Source organism: Chiloscyllium plagiosum, chromosome 2 (genome assembly GCF_004010195.1).
Source record: "Chiloscyllium plagiosum isolate BGI_BamShark_2017 chromosome 2, ASM401019v2, whole genome shotgun sequence".
In the NCBI taxonomy this organism is placed as follows: Eukaryota; Metazoa; Chordata; class Chondrichthyes; order Orectolobiformes; family Hemiscylliidae; genus Chiloscyllium; species Chiloscyllium plagiosum.
The window spans coordinates 11,188,063-11,208,242 of record NC_057711.1 but is presented as its reverse complement, the minus strand read 5'-3'; the positions used below and the strand labels follow the sequence as shown (position 1 = coordinate 11,208,242).

General features: G+C 43.4%; 1 protein-coding gene across 1 annotated transcript; it reads right to left on the bottom strand.

Annotated features, from left to right (window-relative positions):
* Window positions 1-487: 487 nt before the first annotated feature.
* On the bottom strand, window positions 488-18,763 carry tnip2 (TNFAIP3 interacting protein 2). Its single transcript, XM_043704016.1, has 6 exons — window positions 16,847-18,763; window positions 9,395-9,712; window positions 5,502-5,582; window positions 3,864-4,193; window positions 2,106-2,225; window positions 488-1,382 (listed from the first exon to the last, which is right to left on the bottom strand). Exons 1-6 carry the CDS (start codon window positions 17,198-17,200, stop codon window positions 1,131-1,133), a joined length of 1,455 nt encoding a protein of 484 aa, XP_043559951.1. The 5' UTR covers window positions 17,201-18,763; the 3' UTR covers window positions 488-1,130.
* Window positions 18,764-20,180: the final 1,417 nt, after the last annotated feature.

Genomic DNA, 20,180 nt, shown 5'->3' with positions numbered 1-20,180 from the left:
AGTGAGAAGGTGAGTTACTCACTGCAGGATTCTCAACCACTGACCTGCTCTTAGAATCATAGAGAGTGTACAGCATGGAAACAGACCACTTGGTCCAACTTGTCCACGCCGACCAGATACCCCAACCTAATCTAATCCCATTTGCCAGCACCTAGCCCATATCCCCCTAAACCCTACCCATCCAGATGTCTTTTAAATCTGTAATAGTAACAGCCTCCACCATTTCTTCTGGCAGCTGATTCCATACACGTACCACCCTCTGTGTGAAAAAGTTGCCCCTTAGGACTCTTTTATATCTTTCTGCTCTCAGCATAAACCTATGCTGTCTAGTTCTGGACTCTTCCACCCCTGGAAAAAGACATTGTCTATTTATCTTATCCATGCACCTCATGATTTTATAAACCTCTATAAAGGTCACCCCCTCAGCCTCCACCTCTCCTTATAGCTCAAACCCTCCAACCCTGGCAACATCCTTGTAAATCTTTCAAGTTTCACAACATCCTTCCAATAGGTTTGCTTTTCCAAAATGCAGCATCTCACGCTCTAAATTAAACTCCATCTCTTTATGCTCTTATAGGCACTGTATTTACATGGATAGTCCAGTTCAATTTCTAGTCAATAGTGATCCATTAGGATGTTGTTAGTGGTGGATTCGGTGATGGTGGTCAAAGGATAATGGTTAGACTCTCTCTTGTTCAAATGGCCACTGTCTGCTAATTGTGTGGAGTGATGTTGCTTGCCTCTTCTCCATTCTCTGGTTATTGTCCAAGGTTTGCTGCTCATGGACTGCTTCAGTACATGAGGAACCATGAAACACTGCTTAACAATTCAAAAATCTTCCCACTTCTGACCTTATCATCATGAAAAGTAATTGATGAACCATTTATACGAAATGTTTAAAGTTACTATTGTGCAGGTTTTTCCTGTGAATCCAGGAATTTTCTCGATGTCGGTTCATCAACGGCCAGTGTCCAGGTCTTTCTGTATTTGGACATGGACTGCTTCAGTACCTGAGTTGTCACAAATGGTGCTGAATGTTATGTAATCAGTGTCAATGGGAAGATTCCAGGATGAAGGCACATCAGAGTCAATGTTTGCTGTTGGTGGTTTGATACGAGAGACGTGTAGGTTCATTGGCAGCACTCTGAGATGTGCCTGAGGCACTCGTCGCTCACCTCATCATTGAAGAGTCTCATGCACTTGGGGCACTGCAGAAGTCCTTGTTGTCTGGTCTCAGTACCCGGGCTCCCGCTGGACTGTAAGGGGTGGGAGATCTTTGCTGGTGTCTCTGTACTATTACCAAGGAATGGCGCCTGCACATTAGGCTCCAAGTAGTAGGGGCTGACCCTGCCATGGTGACGGGCAGCTGCATCCCGGTGTTCCTACAAAACAATAACAGGCACGATAAGAGCCTTGCTCAGGGACTTGGCTCAGGCTTTATACAACAACCTCATCAAATAAACATTACAACAGTGACATCAGAAGGTAATTCATTGTTTCTCAGCAATAAAGCAATTTCCAAGCTGCAAACAGTTCCACATAAATGCAATTCATTCTTTATCACAAACTTTTCAGAGATTGAATTCGTTGATGTAGTCAAATTTGAAGGCACAGCAAGATCCCACAAGAGGAGTGTTTTTCCTTTGACATTATTAGGAAGGGGCAGGGGTGGTTGATGCTGGCATGGCATTATTAAAGCAAAAGACTCAAAACTATATGATCCCAGTCATCCTGAACCACTTTACAAATGCATGTTTTTTTGAAGTGTGTTCGCTACCAGAAATGTGCCAGCCCTTCTATGCACAGCAAGATCCCAAAGTGAAATCTGTGTAATCTGTTTTAGTGGTTGATGCTTGAAGGATAACAAGGGAGAGCTCCCCCTGCTCTGAACCAGTGCCACAGAAACATTAACATCCCTCAGTGAGAGATTTTGATTAACATACAGAGAAAGACAGCCCTGAGAGTATTGCACAGTGTACTACACTGGGACCTCCAGCCAAGGATAGGATTAACACACAGAGCTATGGCTGAAACCCACAGAACAGACTGTTTGCTGAGCTCACACTGATTTTCCACTTTTCAGCCTTATCCTTTGTTTTTTTTACCTGTTTCCTTGGCAACTGCAACCTCAGGCAAGCCATCTCTTCCTCGAGCTCCTGAATCCGGCTTTGGGCCCGTTCACGGTCCTCCCGTTCTGAATGGAAATCATCTTTGTAGACGAGGACCTGGAACCAAGTCAACTTCAGTTAGAGGATGCAGGGAGGGAAGGAAAAACAAAAACACCAGAATATACCAGCAGATACACAGGCAGTGGATCAGAGACAGGGTGACAGGGAGAGGTTAGGATTGTGATGGGTTTGGATTTTAATCATTGAATTAGGGTTTTCTAGTTGACTTGCTCTGCCTCATTTGGGGAACTGGTGGGGGGAGGGGAACAAATATTTTCAAGATATTATCCCAAGTCCATCGCTGGGTCCTGGCTGAGAGGGTGGGACTGTGGTTGGAATAGGGAGGGGTCGTGGGGAGGTGTTTTGAGGCTGGGTGAAGCCATACGAAACCCGACTGTCAAAACTAGGCTACAAACAACTGGACAAAGTTTGCGTAGCTCTTCCTGAGATTAGCAAAGACTTACATTCTTTAGACAAAGTACCTGGAAATTCCTTTTGGGAATAAGAGTGAAACACACCTCATGCTGAAACCAGCCGATCAGGCAATGTCACTGAAACATTACACAACCCACCATGGGCGGCACGGTGGCTCAGTGGGTAGCACTGGAGCCTCACAGCACCAGAATCCCAGCCTCAGACAACCGTCTGTGTGGAGTTTGCACATTCTCCCAGTGTCGGTGTGGGTTTCCTCCGGGTGCTCCGGTTTCCTCCCACAGTCCAAAGATGTGCAGGTCAGGTGAATTGGCCACACTAATTTGCCCATAGTGCTAGGTGCATTAGTCAGAGGGAAATAGGTCTGGGTGGGTTGCTCTTCAGAGGGTCGGTGTGGACTGGTTGGGCCGAAGGGCCTGTTTCCACACTGTAGGGAATCTAATCTAATCACATTTTACCACAAGATTCACTAGAGACTGGTGGTTCCTACTTCACCTTATGCTGTCAAGGTCCAAAATGGTAAATGACATCATATATTAATTCTACAGACAGCCAATGTGAACTCTACCGACTGAATGGCCTCTGTGCTGCAACAACTATAAAGTAGTTCGTCAACTCTTTATTGGTGGGTTGGAATACACATTCCTGCTAACTAGCAAAGCCAAGTTTCAAAGATGGACAATAGTCTGGTTTGTAGGAGTGGCCACGGCAACAGAACTACCAAGGCAAGCAGTGATTCATTTCAGTGCTTTTAGTGGAAAAAAAAAGGGAAGTTGCTAAGTTCCTGACAATTGATGATATTTCCAATCCCCAGCTAATTGTGGCTGAGATGAGTCACGAAGAGCCTGGAGTTGCAGGGAGTGAGAGAGGAATTTCCCCAAAACATGTGTAAATCCAAAACGATATCCCGGCCAGGAATTAGGGCAATTTGTTATTGGGAGATTGAAGATGCATCAGTAACTGCCTGGGACATAATCAGTCCAATGAACTTTGAACTCCATAAACACAGACATCATCACTCCTCCATTTGTTTGGATGCATAGGATATAGTTTCCAGAACTTGATAATGCAATCAAAAACAAACAGAGGGATATTTGGAGACGACAGAATGACTGAAACAGATGGGGAAATAGGAGATGAAACACAATGCTGGGAAATGTGAAATCATGCATTTTGATCGGAACAGTGAGGCAATATTAACTCACTCCGATTTTAAAAGGAGCAGGAAGGTCAGGGCTGGTGGTGGTTTCTCTGTCTCAGTACCTGTTGCTCCAGCATTTGCACTCTCTCATTGGCAGCAGCTTCAGCTGCCTGTGCGGTTTGTAGCTCATCCCGGAGTTGTTGAATGGTCACCCTTTCCTTGTCCAGGCCATCCCGGAAGCCTGCGAGGCGCCCACATTCTTTCATACTCTCCTCCAGCAGCCGGTTCAGCCTCAAGATCTCCTGCTGCAGCACATTCTCGTTAGCCTGAGGGGCACTAAGTCCAGTTCGGTCAACCCTGGACTTCAGATCCTTCAGCTGCTGGTGAAGGTTCTTAACATACTCCTCTCGGCTGATGTCATACTTTTGCCATTTGGCATTAAGGTCTTCCACCTGAGAGGATTCAAGAGTAAGGAACTGTTAAATAGTGCACATGATTGGAATCGTAGACAGCCTTAGCTATGTTAGTGCTGTGTGTATAGTGCTGCACTCAGTGACCTCCCAGATCTGCAGTCTCCAATCTGGAGGGGAGCAGCAGAAGATTAGGGAAAAATATCAGCAACCTTCCCTAACACCCAATGGCAACTGTTTCATCCAGAGTGTGATAATCCTGAAACCCCAGACCGAAGGCCACAGCTGGAATACTATCCACAGTCCCGTATCCCTTACGTGGAAGCAAAATATACTGGCAATGAAGGAAGGATCGCTACACTGATCCTGGGTACAGAGGGACTGTCTTACAAGGAGAGGTTGAGTAGGTTGGGCCCGTACTCATTGGGTTTAGATGAATAACCTTCTTGAAACATAAAAAGTTCTTACGGGAATTTGACTGGGTGGATTCAGAAAAGTTGTTTTCCCTTGTGGGAGAATCTAGAACCAGGGTATTATCTCAGAATAAAGGTCACACATTTAAGACAAAGAGGAGGAGGAACATTTTCTCAATGGAATCCTTTACCACAGATGGCTAGGGAGGCTGGGGTGCCAAATATGTTCAAGACAGAGATAGACAGATTAATCTGTAAAGGAATCAAGGGTTATGAGGAAAGTGGAGTTGATGACAGTCAGATCAGCCATAATCTCTTCAAATGGTGGAGCTACCCGATGGGCTGAACGACCTCCTCCTGCTCCTACGTCTTACAGTCAATCCTGTAACAACCTGGTAAATAAGGGTATCCACCATCAGATACGTGAGAGCAACTAAACAAGCATTGGACTCCAGTGACACACACCATGTGACTTCTAGTATACTCAGGCTCAGTGTGTAACACACAGGTCTTTGAATCAGAGAGTATGACAAAAGGCTGTCTTTCAGATGAAATTAAACTCAATACCTGACCATCTGTCCTCCCAAGTGGTGTAAAAGATCCCATAGCAACTACTTTGAAAAGAGCAGGGACACTCTCAGTGGCCTGTCCAATCACTTTCCTGGCCATTTATCTCACTGATATTTGCAGGAGTTGCTATCTGCCAGATTTCAGCACCAAAACCACAGCCACCAAGAGTGAGGCGAAGGAAATAAGGTGCTGTTCAAGAGACCAGAACTAGAGGAACGCAAAAACTGGAGAGGGCTATAAAGAGAGTGCAGAGCTCAGTAAACGGGGAAGCCCAAGGGGAAAGGGGCGGAAAAGGACAGGAATTTTAGAACAAAAAGACAGGTCTTGTTTACTGCAGGCTTAAAGGGGCGTGGTTAAATCTACTTACATAAAGTACTTTCTGTTTGAGCACTCGGTTCTCCTCTTGCAGTTGACACATGTTGCTGTCTGGTGAATCGGCTTGATGTAACTGTTGAGGCAAAGGTTACATTGTCAGGCTTTTGTTCAAACTTTCACATCCTTACCAAATTAGGTCATGAACCTTGATTGACGCTGCTTTGGAAACACACGGTCAAGTTATTCTTCTGCTTTTTCACAGCAATGAAGTGTTTTCAAAAAGATTATTTATTTGAGCCCTTTTCTTTTATATAAAGCATTACACACCCAAATGACTGCCAGGGACACCCACATTGTACAATTTAATAATAAAAAAATTACCCAATTAGGTACAGAAGGGTCCCTTCACTTCCAAAGGTTGGCGTAAGGTGGGTTTCCACAAAGATGGAAACGTTAAGTGACCAATGGCAGAAATGTACGGATATGCAGTTGGAGATTCCTGCTGAAACCTCCAGGAATTTGTGACTGGAGTTGGCACCACTTATGTTATGGATGCTTACACAGTTTTAAAAATGGGTCAACCTGGCCAAGCCACTTTCTCTGAATTTACTGGGAATGGCTCAGTTTGCTTGGCACTGTTAACATCTCTGATTGGAACTTAGCACTGACTCCATAGGGTCCTTCTCTCTCACTGATCCTTCCTTTCACAGTCACTCTCACTTCCTCCATTAATCCTTTCATTCCCAGAGACTTTCTGGTCTTACTCTGCAGATCAATCCCTCCTGCCCTTTCCTTAGTTCCCTCTTCATTTCCCTCCTCTGTTTTACATCTCTCCCCAACATTGACAGGAGGTGCCAATCCAACCAGTCACCTCTCTGATCATTCGAGGTGAAAGTGAGGACTGAGGATGCTGGAGATTAGAGTCGAGAGTGTGGTGCGGAAAAAGCACAGCCGGACAAGCAGCAGGAAAAAAATCAACGTTTCGGGCAAAAGCCCTTCATCAGAAATGAGGGTCAAACGTCGATTTTCCTGCTCCTTGGATGCTGCCTGACCTGCTGTCCTTTTCCAGCACCACACTCTCATCTCTGATCATTCTGCCTGGGTTCATTCCCTCCATACATCTCTTTCAGAATTTATATTGTAAATTTTAAAGGCATGACAAATACAGATTGCCCATTACTTTAAATTAAATAATAAATAAGTGGGATCCGACTTCCTGCACACATTGCATTCCAGAATAAATTTCCATTCACAAACTCCTCATTCAATTAAATGAGGAAATTAAGGTCAAAGCAAGTTCAACATATAATCTCACTGTCCACACTGCAGAGTAAATCTAAGTGAACCCCAAGGGCATGCTGTTCAGATGTATGCTGAAACAATTACAAAACACTGCTACTTGCTGAATTAATATACACCAGGATTAGGTTGCTCGGCTGTCCAAGCCTTCTTTGTCAATGAACACTAGCAAGGCTAATGTGTTGATATTTTGAACTCCACACTACCATCTATTGCTAGATTCCTCAGCCTAAGATGCTATTAACCTTTACCTTAAAAATATTCAGTGACCCCCACTTCCACTGCTTCTGAGGCAGAGTTCCAAAGTCAAATGACCCTCACGGAACTGTTCTCCCCATCTGTTTAAAATAAGAACAAACCCTTAATTCTAAAACAGTGGCCCTAGCTTGGAATCACCCACAAGAGGGTGCATCCTGTCCATGTTCACCCCATTGGGAACATTCAGGATCATATCCACTTCAATCAAGTCAGCCTCTCACTCTTCTAAACTCCAGTGAGAATAAATCCAGCCTCTCCAACCTCCCCTCATGATACCTCCTGGTATCAATTTAATAAACATCCTCCAATGCATTTACATCTTTCCATCAGGAGACCAGAGTTGCACACAGTAATCAAGATTGTAGAAATGAATTGGAACTCATTACATTACTGGGGAAGACTGGCACTCTATACCCTTTGACAAACCTTTCTACAAAGCATTTACTGTTCATTTTCAAAGGTCAGCTGAGTAAACGGAGCCAAGTTTCAGTTATGTATAGAGTCCAAAATCTGGTTTCCAGCATCTGCAGTCATTGATTTTACCTCTTATGAAACTGGGCTGACTCTCCAGATCAAAGAAGCTTGGGGAAGGGGCAGTGGTTGAATGAAGCTATTTAAAATCACGCATAAGCAAGGAGGAAGTGTTGCCACTGACAGGAATGTCACTAACTTGAGGGACACCAAAGGCAAGTGGTAAAACATCCAGATGAGAAGCTTTTTTTATATAAAAAATTAGAAGTTAGTAAGATTTGAAATGCATGGCTTGAAAAGAGCAGAATTAAAAAGAGAACTGGATAATTCAAGAAAAGCAAAAACCATACAGCTATGTGGACACAATTGGGTTCATAGAATGATCCAGTTATCCCAAAAAGCTGCACAGTGGGGATGACCAGCCTCTGTTCTGTAAGTTTCTAAATGCTCATACAATATGGCTACCACTAAATTTGGAAATTAGACAAAAGAAAATGCTCTCGTTAATGAAGTAATTCAGTTAAAAAGGAATCAAAGGCAAGCGATCAAAATTATGTCACCAGGAAGGTTAATTATAACGTGGTGCAGCGCTATAGATACTTTTATAACTATCTTTCTAAAACCTTGTTTCCTGCTGTTGGAAAGTCCCAGCATTAATCAAACAGATAAAATGGAGGATGGGAAAGTCCACACTTCACATCATGAATAACCTCCAACATCAACTGACTGGAAATAAATCTCATGTCGGTGCCTGGGAAATTTCAAACCTATTCCTTGGGAATCATGTTACCCCACTGTTGTTGTTTTTAAAACCTTATATTTCTGCTTGTGTATGCTTTGCCTACAATTTTAAATTTTCAAAAAAGTCCAAAAGGTTTTCAAGGTCAAACAGCTGAGAAGATCCAGAGGGTGGTGCAGTGTTTGGGAATAATATTTTTTTTAGGGGGGTTTGGGTTTGCAGGATGTACTGTCCATAGAAGGTCCAATGCACAGGGGTTGTGGCACAGTGCTAGTGTCTCTACCTCTGAGCCAGGAGACCCGAGTTTGTCTGGCCTGCTCGAGATGTGCTCATTAACATCTCTCAACAGGTTGATTAAACAATAAAAATAAGTCAGTCTGCTGGATAAGAATGCCTATAAGGCCGAGGAGTTAGAGTATCCCAGCTCTGGTCAGGCCTGCACAGTGTAGGTTCATAATGCTTCAGAGATCAGGCTAAGAGGGGCTTTGTGTTTTATTGTCACTCACCAATGCACCTTTTGACAACGCTTGTTCCTTGAAAACTAACAGAAGGAGCTACTGCCTCACGGTGACAGACAGACAGACACCATAATCTTGTTCAAATCCCAGTAAATGTCACATTAGGCTGAGACAGTGAGTTAAGGGGGGATTGACAAATGGTGAACGTTGAGATAGTGATGTGGGGGGAGAGAGAGAGAAATAGGGGAAATAAACTGAAAAGACATACAGAAAGAAAAAAAAGAGAGAGACAGAGAATGGACAAGTTGGGCAGCAGTGTTAAAGCTTCCCGGTCGGCCGGGACATTCATACTGAGAGGAGTGGCACTGTCAAGTATTGTGCCCCCACGGGTTTACACTATCAGGACCTGACAGACCTCCTGACCATGGGTCCTGTCAGTAATTCATAAAGATGTGAAGGTTCTTTTCTCAATAACAAATCAGCCTCCACCATGATGGACAAGAAGCAGATCCATCTGTTTGGCCACACATGCCTGGCAGGTGGTATAGATGCAGGCAAGTTAGTGAGATGCCAAGTCTAGACCTCAACCCTGATCAAAACCATTATATTTTGGGTTGAGTGAGGGCTTAGTACAAAATCCCCTCCCCACCAACTCGGCGCCATTCACTGGCTCAATACCTCCCACTTTTATACCCGAATGTGTCCAATTGGGAAAGGTACCGGTAGTGCCTCGGCATCCTGTTTGGCAGGGTTCTGCTCCTTCTCCATCCTGTGCCCAGTCTTTGCCTGCTGCTCCTCCAGCTGCTGTGCCAGCTGCTGGCACATGTCTGCAGTGCTAGCCAGCCGCAACTGTAGTTGTTCAGTCTCATCTGCCAGCGAGCGGCACCACAGCCTCTGGGTGGCATGAAGTCTCTCCTTGTCCCGCAGGGTTTGGTGCAGCCTGGCAATCTCACTGGTCGCCTCGTGCTTTGAGCTGCTCACCATCTGCTCTACTTCACGTTCCTTCTCCCTGAGCCGTAACTGAACCACCTGCAGATCCTTCAGAGGAGGAAGCGGGGATATAGAGAAACAAACCAAGTTAATTTCATTTAACAACTGACCTGGTGCCACAGTAATTAGCTCTCACACTGGGCTGACAACGCCAGGGCAATACTCAGCAAGTGCCACACTGTCAGAGGTGCCTTCTTTTGGCTGAGAGTTTAAACCAAGGCTCAATCAGCACCCCCCAAAATGGTGTTTGTGAAAGCTCCCAATGAGCCAATGTTTAGAAGAGAAATATATCCCCACGCCCTGGACAGTATTTAACCCCCAATAAATATTGATTATTTGTTAATGTTTGTGAAGAGAGTTTGAATGTTTGTATTCAGGAAAGGTGCTATAGAAATTCAACTTTTTACTTTTCTAACTCTTTAGCTTACGTTTCTGAATCAGTGCCCGAATTTGATATTTTTCCCCCTCTGCCTCATTTACGACAAATATTTAATGAACTGAATTTTTTTCCCCAATCCCGCTTTGCAAAGTAAATCTAAATTTGCTCTATGAACCCACAACCTCTATCACTTAAAAAGCACAAGGACAGCAGATCCATGGGAACACCACATCCTGAAACTTCCCCTCCAAGCCACTCTCCATTCGGATTTGGAAATATTCCTTCAGTGTCACTGGGTCAAAGTCCTGGAATTCCTACACCACATGGGACTACAAAGGCTTAAAGCAGTGCCTCACCACTATCTTCCCAAGTGTAATGAGAGATGAGCAAGAAACATTGCAAGCAAAACGCACATTCCATAAATGAATCAAAAAAGTTAATTTCGTTCTGATTAGATTTAGCAACTTCCAAAACTCTGGACTAACCTCAGCATTCTATGTTGCAACACTTAGCTGTCACATAGCAAGCCTTCCCCTGTCCTTCTCACTGCAATGAAAACACTCATTTTAATCTAACTTTCCTTCTCCACCCTGTGTAACCCACTGTTTACCTGGGGATTCTTTCCCCAATGTTGCAAGACAGAATTTTGTCAATAATTCTCTCGTTATGCACTTTGACTTGCCTAACTTCAATGTTAAGTAAGTGTGGCCAGGAATCCTCCCCATTAAGGATGGTAATCTATAGTTTACTCAAGAAGAATTTAAGCTGGTAAAAGAACAAACTTTCAGTTATATAACACAATTCACATCTTCAGGATGCCATGATGGGCCTCACAGTAATTAAAGCATGTGAAAAAACACTGGATCAATTTGGACTATATTCTCTGCAGTTTAGAAAGAGGAGGATAAATTTCAGAGAGACTGATAAAATTCTAATAGCATTAGACAGGGTAAATACAGGAAGGATATTCCTGATGACCAGGGAGTACAGAACGAGGGCTCATAGCCAATGGATATATGGTAGGCCGTTCAGGACAGAGATGAGAAGAACTGTTTTCACCCAGAGTGTGGTGAGCCTGTGGAGTTTTTCCAAGAATTAGATGTAGTTCCTAGGCCTAAAGGGATCAAAGGGTCTGGGAAGAAAGTAAGAACAGTGCACTGAGTTGGGTGATCAGTCATGATCATATTGAATGGAACAGTACAGAACGAGGGCTCATAGCCAATGGATATATGGTAGGCCTAAAGGGATCAAAGGGTCTGGGAAGAAAGTAAGAACAGTGCACTGAGTTGGGTGATCAGTCATGATCATATTGAATGGAACAGCAGGCTCGATGGGACAAATGGCCTACTCCTGCTCCCTTTTTCTATGTTTGTAGTCACTATTGTTTTGTAGGCAAGGAGGGCCAATTTACACACAGCCAGCTCCCACAAAGAGCAGTTGGTAAAGGGATAAATATTGGATACCCAGGAACACCCTTTTCACCTGAATAGTGCAATGGGATCTCTGTAACCATCAGAGAACAGCCTTCGTTAAATATCCCACACAAAGTGCAGCGCTCCCTCAGTGCTACAGTGCACCGCTCCATCAGCACTACAGTAGAACAGCAGCCGAGATGATTTGTTCAAATTTGTACCATGGCATTCTGATTGAAAAGTGAGGAACTACCTATGGATGAAGGTCACCCGGTACAGACTATTGTGTTGACAAATCTCCCATGGAATACCTAAATCATCCAATCATTCAAACTGAATAATGCAAATAAATAGAATCTATATAAAAGTGTTATAAAAGGTCATTTGGTTTGCACCAAGGTTCATACAACATTGGCCACCTTTATCCTTTAACCCCATCAACATGTCCTTCTAATCTCTTCTTCCTCAAGTGTTTATCTAGCTTCCTCTTAAATGCATTGATGCTTCTCATGTCAGCCATATCTTTTGATACTGAGTTTCACATTCTCACTAATCCAGGAATCAAACAGTCGGTTTTTAAAAAAATACTTTCACAGATCGTTTGAGTTAGTCAACCTTGAAATATACAGTCCTCAAAGTGCCACTCAGTTTCCTGCAATAACCTCTCAGGTTTCTCTGTAGCCACTGCTGCTTTACCCTAGCAATCAAGACCTACATGATATGAAGAGATCAGTTTGAATTACACGTGGGTGGGAAAAGAGATTGTGCAGAAGGGGGAAGTCCATAATTGTGACAGTCACAGAGTGTTTCTGGAAGCAGCAGAACGTCTGCAGACACAAATCAATTTTGGTCTCAGAAATTCACAAGTACCTGTACTTGGTTATTCAAATCAAGGGAAAGACTAGCAGTCAATGCTCAACCCTTCCAAGAGGAAAGTGACTTGGGTCTCAGGCCATTTCAGAGGGTGGTTGAAACGCAGTCACATTGCTGTTGGTCAGGAGTCACATGTAGACCAAACCAGGCAAGGACAGATTTCTTCCTTTATGGGTCGTTCCTAACCAGATTTTTGTGTTTGTGCTTATAAACGCTGACTAATTCCAGGTTTACATTATCCCCTCTTCTTTGCTAAAATCGGATCTCAAAATTATTAGTCCAGGCCTGTCATTCTATGTTGGTATAGTACTCTGTTTTCAGTTCAGAGGGACATGGCTTGCAGAGGCCACATTGAGTAATTTCATATCACATAAGTATTTGAAGATGATCAGCATGCTTTGCTCTTAATACTCAATGACTGAGCAGTCAGTCTGCTGTATCAAACCACCACTGACATCAACGCAGTGGGCTATCTCCACCTTCTCTGGGTAACTTGGTATGGTCACTAATACAGCGTCTTTGCCAGTGATAGCAACATCCAAGAATCAATATTGCAAAGAAGTGTGGTGAATGGTTGCTGGCCATTCTAGAAATACAAAGGGTGCAGATAGACAACTGGGAAGCCACGAGGATGAAAGGACTTCATAGAGTAGACACAGAAAACAGGAAAGACGGTTGAAGATTTCTAGCCTCAGAAACAGAAAAATAGGAAAACCAAATCTCTGGCCAACAGCAAGATGATTGGTCAGAGGTGATTCAGCGGATCATATTTCCATCACTAAACCAGAAAGTTGCAGGTTCAATTCCTACTGCAGACAATCGAGTACAAAATCTAGAATGACATTCCCAGCACCAGAACGAAGGTGGCTTCTTTCAGATGGGATGGACATAAAGATTCAATGGCCCCCATTGAATGGGGAGGACAGGATTCTTCCCTGCTGTCCTGCACAATATCTATCCCTCAGTCCAAATCAGCAAAGTAAAATTCGCTCTTATTGTTGTTTGAGAGAGGTCGCTGTGAGCAAATTGACTGCCCTGTTTTCTACAAGTAACAACACTTCAAAAGGAACTTCAAAGTGTTTTAGGATGTCCTGAGGAACTTGAGGTGTTTTCTAAAAACGCAAATACATTCTTTCTTCAGATGAGAAAACCCAACGTTGACTGTGTGACAACAGAAGGAAATGAAGTGTGTTAAGGGCTTGTGGTATTTATGGTCAGCTAGGTTGATATGACTAGCTTTGTAACAAGTAATAATGAATGGGTTTACCAGAAGATGAGTGCCTTCACTAGATATTAGTCATTCGATCAAGTGATTCTCAATAGCATTCACTCTTAGGTTATAATTTGGCTCAATGTCATCCCTCTAACAAAGCAGGCAAATCACTTTCTCAACTTACTGGATCAGTGGGAGATAAGATGGTGTCAATTTCCATTGTTTGCCTTTCTTGGTTCCCATCCCCTCAGTGAAATGTCTCAGTCTCAGCCTTACTGAGCTAAGCAATTCTCATTCAAATAGACTCCAGCTCCTTTCACTGGAGAAAGGGTAACCAATTCAAGGCTATGATGAAAGGGTACATGGATGTGAGGATGATAAATGTGACTTCAACTCAGAGGCATGAGAGCCACACTTGACATTTAAATTGGAGTGTGGTAGTTTGGACTCCTGACCACTGAAGGAGGGAAGTTACACTGCTATGTCAACTGAGACCATTGCTATGCAGTAGGAATTGAACCTGTAATTTTCTGATTTGGAGATGAAAGTGTGATCCACAGAATCACATCTGATCAATCATCTTGTTGTTGGCCAGAGATTTGGTTTTCCTATTTCTGAGACTAGAAGTCTTCAACCCTCAAATTCCTGTTTTCTGTGTTTACTCTATGAAGTCCTTTCTTCCTCATGGCTTTCCTGTTGTCTATCCAATTGATTCACAGCACCCTTTGTGTTTCCCCGTGTGGGGAAAGCCAAAATTAGGGGTCATAAATGAAAGATGGTCATTAATAATCCAAATCAGGAATTATATATTCCTTATCATCACAGTGATTAGCTCAGGCAAAAAGTGCTGATGAAGAGCAGGGCAAGCTGTGCAAACACATTGGATTGAGGGGGAATATGTTGAATTGATAGGGTGAGATGAAGAGGAACAGATGAAAATTTGTGTGGGCACAGACTGGTGAAACTGATTGGCTTTTTTTTTGAAAAAGCCACTGCGCTGGAAACCTATACTAAAGAATCTGCAATGATTTTCCCATGTTTTGGAAAAGCACAGCTCTCTCTCAGTTGTGACTTGTGGGAATAGGTTTTGCAAACTCCATCCTGCAGGATGGATGAACTTCAGTGAACCACAAACAAACAATGAGGCCCCACTACCACACTCCAGTTTATACCTCTCATGCCTCTGGGTTGAACATCCATTTCAGGGCCACATACACACTATCTGTGTTGACACTCCTAATGCTGTACTATCAGAGACACTGTGTTTTGGATGAAGCCCTGCCTCTGCCCTCTCAGGTGATTCCACAGTACAGTTTTGTGGAAATGCAAAAGTATTCTTCACAATGACTTGACCAACTGTTTACCCCTCAATCACTGTTACTGCAATAGATCGACATTCATCACCTGCTTGTTTGTGGGAATTTGCTGTACCTAAAATGGCCATTGCATTGCCTTCACTGCACAGCAAAGGCACTTGAAAAGTACCATTACCTAGAAACACTATGGTAAAAAGGCAACTTGTCAGATTCTCTAATTTTCTCTTTAAATAAAGTTCCTTTTAATCCAGCTGACATTTAGAAAAAGAATGTAACAACTTATCTTTTGAGAAAATTTTTAAAAATATTTTGTTTCTTCCCCCTTGTGTTGTGGGCATCAAGTGCAAAGTCAGCACTTTTTGCCCATTTTTAATAAGAAGTTATTAGTGACTCATCTGGAGCCCCTGGGAAGGATTTGATACAACTGATTGACTCACTACTCAAAGCCACTATTGGTGGCATTGGAGTCACACAGGTAAGTCCAAGAGGCTGGTTTCCTTTCCTCAAGGACGTTAGTTGAATCAGATCTTATTCTCCCTTAAACATTTCAGGGTGCCTCAAATCCCAAGTTGATCTCAAGGTGAGTCACTTACAGTTTGGACTCCTAGCCACTGAAGGAGGGAAGTTACATTATTACGTCAACTGAGGCAATTGCTGTGCATCAGGAGCCACACAATCAGCTTACGCAGATTTCAATAGTTTTTTTTTAAAAAGACACCCCAACAGAGTAATTCACTTTGATTAGTTCTTTTAACTTTGTGCCACATCCCTTCAACTAAATGCAGGAGGTAGCAATTCAGGTCATTGTGCCTGTACAAGCTTTTTAATGAGAAATTAATTTAGTAATACTCTCCAGCTTCCTCCTGTAACTCTGCATTTTCTTCCTTTTCAGATAAGTTTAAATCCATTTTGAATGCTGCATCATAACCTGTATTCACCACAATCTCCAGTAATTCATTCTGGACCTTAGCTGCTCTCTGTATGAAAAAAGCCTTTCTTCTCATTTACCAATTACTTTAAATTTGTGCTCTCACATTCTTGATCATTCCACGAGTGGGAACATGCTTCCCTTTATTTAGTCTGTCCCAACCTCTCATTAATATTGAATACGACAGATGAATACTGCAACAAAATATCCACTCAACCTTCTCTCTGAGGAGAACAATCCCAGAATCTCCAAACTGTCCTCAAAACTGAAATTCCACATCCCTGGAACCATTCTGATAAATATCAGTATCTACTGTTTCTGAGCAAAGTAATTCCTTACCCTTCAGCAGCTTTTATTCATTTGTGAATCAACTTGGATTACATATTTTCCATAATGCCATAGCAATATTTCCACCAGCATTCTCAAAGATCCATCCCATCCTGGCAATGTTTTTCTACAACCTCTACCATCAGGGAGAAGGTACAGAAGCCTGAACACATGCACCAGCCGGTTTCGTAACATTTTCTAACCTACTGTTGTTAGAATACTGAATGGACTCACAAACTTTTAACATTTGCCTGTACCTGTGTTTTTGTTTTTGCCACTCTTTACTTATTATTTAATAGGTGGCACAGTGGCTCACTGGTTAGCATTGTTGCCTCACATACCAGCGACCCAGGTTTGATTCCAGCCTTGGGCGACAGTGTGGAGTTTGCACATTCTCCCTATGTCTGCGGGAGTTTCCTCTTGGTGCTCCGTTTTCCTCCCACAGTCCAAAGATGTGCAGATCAGGCCATGCTAAATTGTCCCATAGTATTAGGTGCATTAATGAGAGGGAAATGGGTCTGGGTGGGTTACTCTTCTGAGGGTTGGTGTGGACTTGTTGGGTCAAAGGGCCTGTTTCCACACTGTAGGGATCTATTCTAATATCTATGCTACTTAACTGCCTGTATTGCTCGCAAGGCAAAGCTTTTCACTGTGCCTCGGTACACGTGACAATACAATTATAATATTTTTTTTTAAATACCAGATACATCTTTATAGATGTTTCTGCCCCTTACCTCTTTCAGCTTAGTGTTCTCCTGCTGCCAAATCCTTGATGAATCCGCCAGCTCCTTTTTGACTTTACCCACCTCTTGCAACAGACAGTCCACAAGGGAGCCGGACGGGCCGAAGCTGACCCCGGGCTCCTGGCCGAAACTGACCACCGCGGTGCTGCCCTCGTAAGCGGCCAGGCGAGCCTGCAGCTCCTTGACCAGGCCGTCCTTCAGGGCGAGCTCCTGGCTCAGGCGGCCCACTTCCTGCAGCGTTTCGTGGTAGAAGGTGGTGATGGCGTTGTAGCTTTTCAGCCTGGCCTTGGGGACCCGGTTGTCCTTCGTCAGCCGGCTGCAGACCTCATCGTTGTCCACAGACATTGTTTATAAATGCGGCCACCCCCCAAATCAGAGCGCAAAAACGAAGTTATCAATCGGGATTTTCTTCTCAAAAGTCCAAGAAGTTTTTAGAAAAAGGATATCTAAACGAAGACATTGTGTGCTGTATCAAATTGTAAAAATGTTACCAAAAATTCCTCCGTCTCTAAATATTAATTGTCTGAATTCTGATTGTCAAAAATGTAGCAAGTAGCACAAATTGTCCGTATTTTCAGCGTTACATTGAAAGCTAATTATTGAGAGACACTGTAGCTTTATGTGGATTCTCTGAAATGAGACTGAAGAGTTTACTCCGACTCAGTTAGTAAATATGAAAAGAGGTTAAACCTTGTCCTCGGGGTAGTGACTGACTGTATCCATTCCGTTCCCTCCATGTCATTTCGCAATCGGCGTATTTCCATCCAACAGCTCGGGAATTTCCTCCCCGGGGATCCCCCTCCTTCTCCGGATTTTTTTTCCGTACCTCTCTCTCTCTCTCTCTCGAAAAATAAATGTCCAAATCTACTCCACTCGCTTGCCCCTCTGTCTTATTCCGATTAACATTTGCTGGTTTAAAAGCTCCAAGAAAACCACTCTTGTAATAATAAAAAAAGACAAAAGCACGGGCAGTATATTTTTAAAACATTACACGTGTCTGACTAGAAGGAACTACTCGCTTGACGAAGGCTTTTTTTTTCACATGACGTTTTGACGCTTCCTGTTCGGATTTACCCTTTTGTTTTAAATGAGGGATATACAACCTTTAAAATCTGATCTTTTACATCGACCCCCCTTTCCCCTCTCAGAAATAAATGTATACATTTCACATTCATTACACAACATTCCTTCTCCAAGTTGGGCGTGCATGGCCTATCACAGCAACATCCGCTTCACGTTATTTCTCAGAATTTCATTTCAGTTTCATGCGAATTTCTTTTTGAAAAGCGAGAGAAAGCAATTGACACTGGTTCTCCCGGGACAAGGCAGAGTGGGATCGTGAGCGGGCTGTTTGTGAGCAAGTCATGCTGGAAAGTTTTGTAAATGAAGCTACCGACCGGAATAAAGACTCTTCAAAACTACGCTTTAGAATTATTTGATTTATGTGGGCATTTTCTTTTGTCATCCATCAATTCCAGGAAGTGATGCATTACTGAGTCTTCGTTGACAGATGATAAGTCTGGCCCCTGTGGGAAGTTCAGTTATAACTCTTCAATAGAATTTAGACCACAGAAACAGACCCTGCTGACACTTCCCAATGAGGGGTACATCTCATCATGTTCCTTCACCAGCGGTGTGTTTATTTAGCTTCCCCTGAAATGTTAAAGACTTTATGCTAATAAAAGAAAAACAGTAAATGCTGAAACAGCAGATACCTGAAAGTTTTGTAGCTACTATCCTCTCTACTGGTAAGGCATTCTTGATTTGGTTTGCTTGAGTAAACACATTTGCTGGTATAACTGGAAATGGCTCTTGTCTTTATTAATGTTGATTATTTAATGATAGCAACTAGTTACACTGATGTGATAGACTGAGAGGATGGGCTGCTTTGGTGAATGGTAGTGACTTTACCTGACATAGGGACAGCGCTCTGAAAGCTTATGATTTCAAATAAACCTGTTGGACTATAACCTGGTGTAGTGTGATTTTTGACCTTGTCCACCCCAGTCCCTCCATATCATATTTACATACCAGTAGTGACTAGATTAGATTAGATTCCCTACAGTGTGGAAACAGGCCCTTTGCCCTATCAAGACCACACTGACCCTCTGAAGAGTAACCACCCCTACTTTAGGACTACTTTTGGGGGTGGTGTGGTGGCTCAGTGGTAGCACTGCTGCCTCACAGTACTAGGGACCCAGGTTCAATTCCTGCATTGGGTGACTGACTGTGTGCAGTTTGCACATTTTCCCCGTGTCTGTGTGGGTTTCCTCTGGGTGCTCTGGTTTCCTCCCACAATCCAAAGATGTGCTGGTCAGGTAAACTGGCCATGCTAAATTGCCCAAGTGTTAGGTGCATTAGTCAGGGGTAAATGTAGGGGAGTGGGTTACTCTTCAGAGGGTTGGTGTGGACTTGTTGGGCTGAAGGACCTGTTTCCACACTGTAGGGAATCTAATTTAAAACAGTTTCTCCCAAAATTCCTATTGGATCTTTTGGGGACTAGCTTCTATTTTTGTCCTCTAGTTGAGGGTGCCATCACAGAGCCTCTCTGGTTCTGGTTAGGTATCTTGGCTTTGCAGATCAGCAATGTGTGGCGAGAATGAACCATCATTCGGGTACAGGGCTTAGCAATAACAAACAGCTATGAAATGTGGGCATATTCACAGAAAAAGAACTCAAACTTCTTAACCAGTACAAGAAACTGAATCCCATTCTAAGAATGGGGCGGCACGGTGGCACAGTGGTTAGCACTGCTGCCTCACAGCACTAGAGACACGGGTTCAATTCCCGCTTCAGGCGACTAACTGTGTGGAGTTTGCACATTCTCCCCATGTCTGTGTGGGTTTCCTCCGGGTGCTCCGGTTTCCTCCCACAGTCCATAAATGTGCAGGTTAGGTGAATTGGCCATGCTAAATTGCCCGTAGTGTTAGGTGAAGGGATAAATGTAGGGGAATGGATCTGGGTGGGTTGCGCTTCGGCGGGTCGGTGTGGACTTGTTGGGCCAAAGGGCCTGTTTCCACACTGTAAGTAATCTAACCAATCTAATGGTGTCCTATTGAGAGACAGCTACCTTGTTAGAGGTGCCATCTTTCAGATGAATGCAATAAGAGTGAACTGACCATACAGGAATTAGAACATAGAACTGTACAGCACTGGAACAGGCCCTTCGGCCCATAATGTTGTGGCAAACATGACGCCAAATTAAAATGATCTCTTCTGCCTGCCCTTGGCCCATATCCCTCCATCCCTTGCATATTCATGTGCTTATCTAAATCTCTCTTACATGCCCCGAACATATCTGCCTCCACCACTATCCCTGGCAGCA

Coding starts and splice junctions, on each gene's coding strand:
- tnip2 (XM_043704016.1), bottom strand. CDS start 17,200: ATGTCTGTGGACAACGATGAGGTCTGCAGCCGGCTGACGAAGGACAAC. Junction 4,194..5,501: donor TCAAACAGAAAGTACTTTAT/GTAAGTAGATTT, acceptor GAATCCTCTCAG/GTGGAAGACCTTAATGCCAA. Junction 2,226..3,863: donor TGCAAATGCTGGAGCAACAG/GTACTGAGACAG, acceptor ACTTGGTTCCAG/GTCCTCGTCTACAAAGATGA.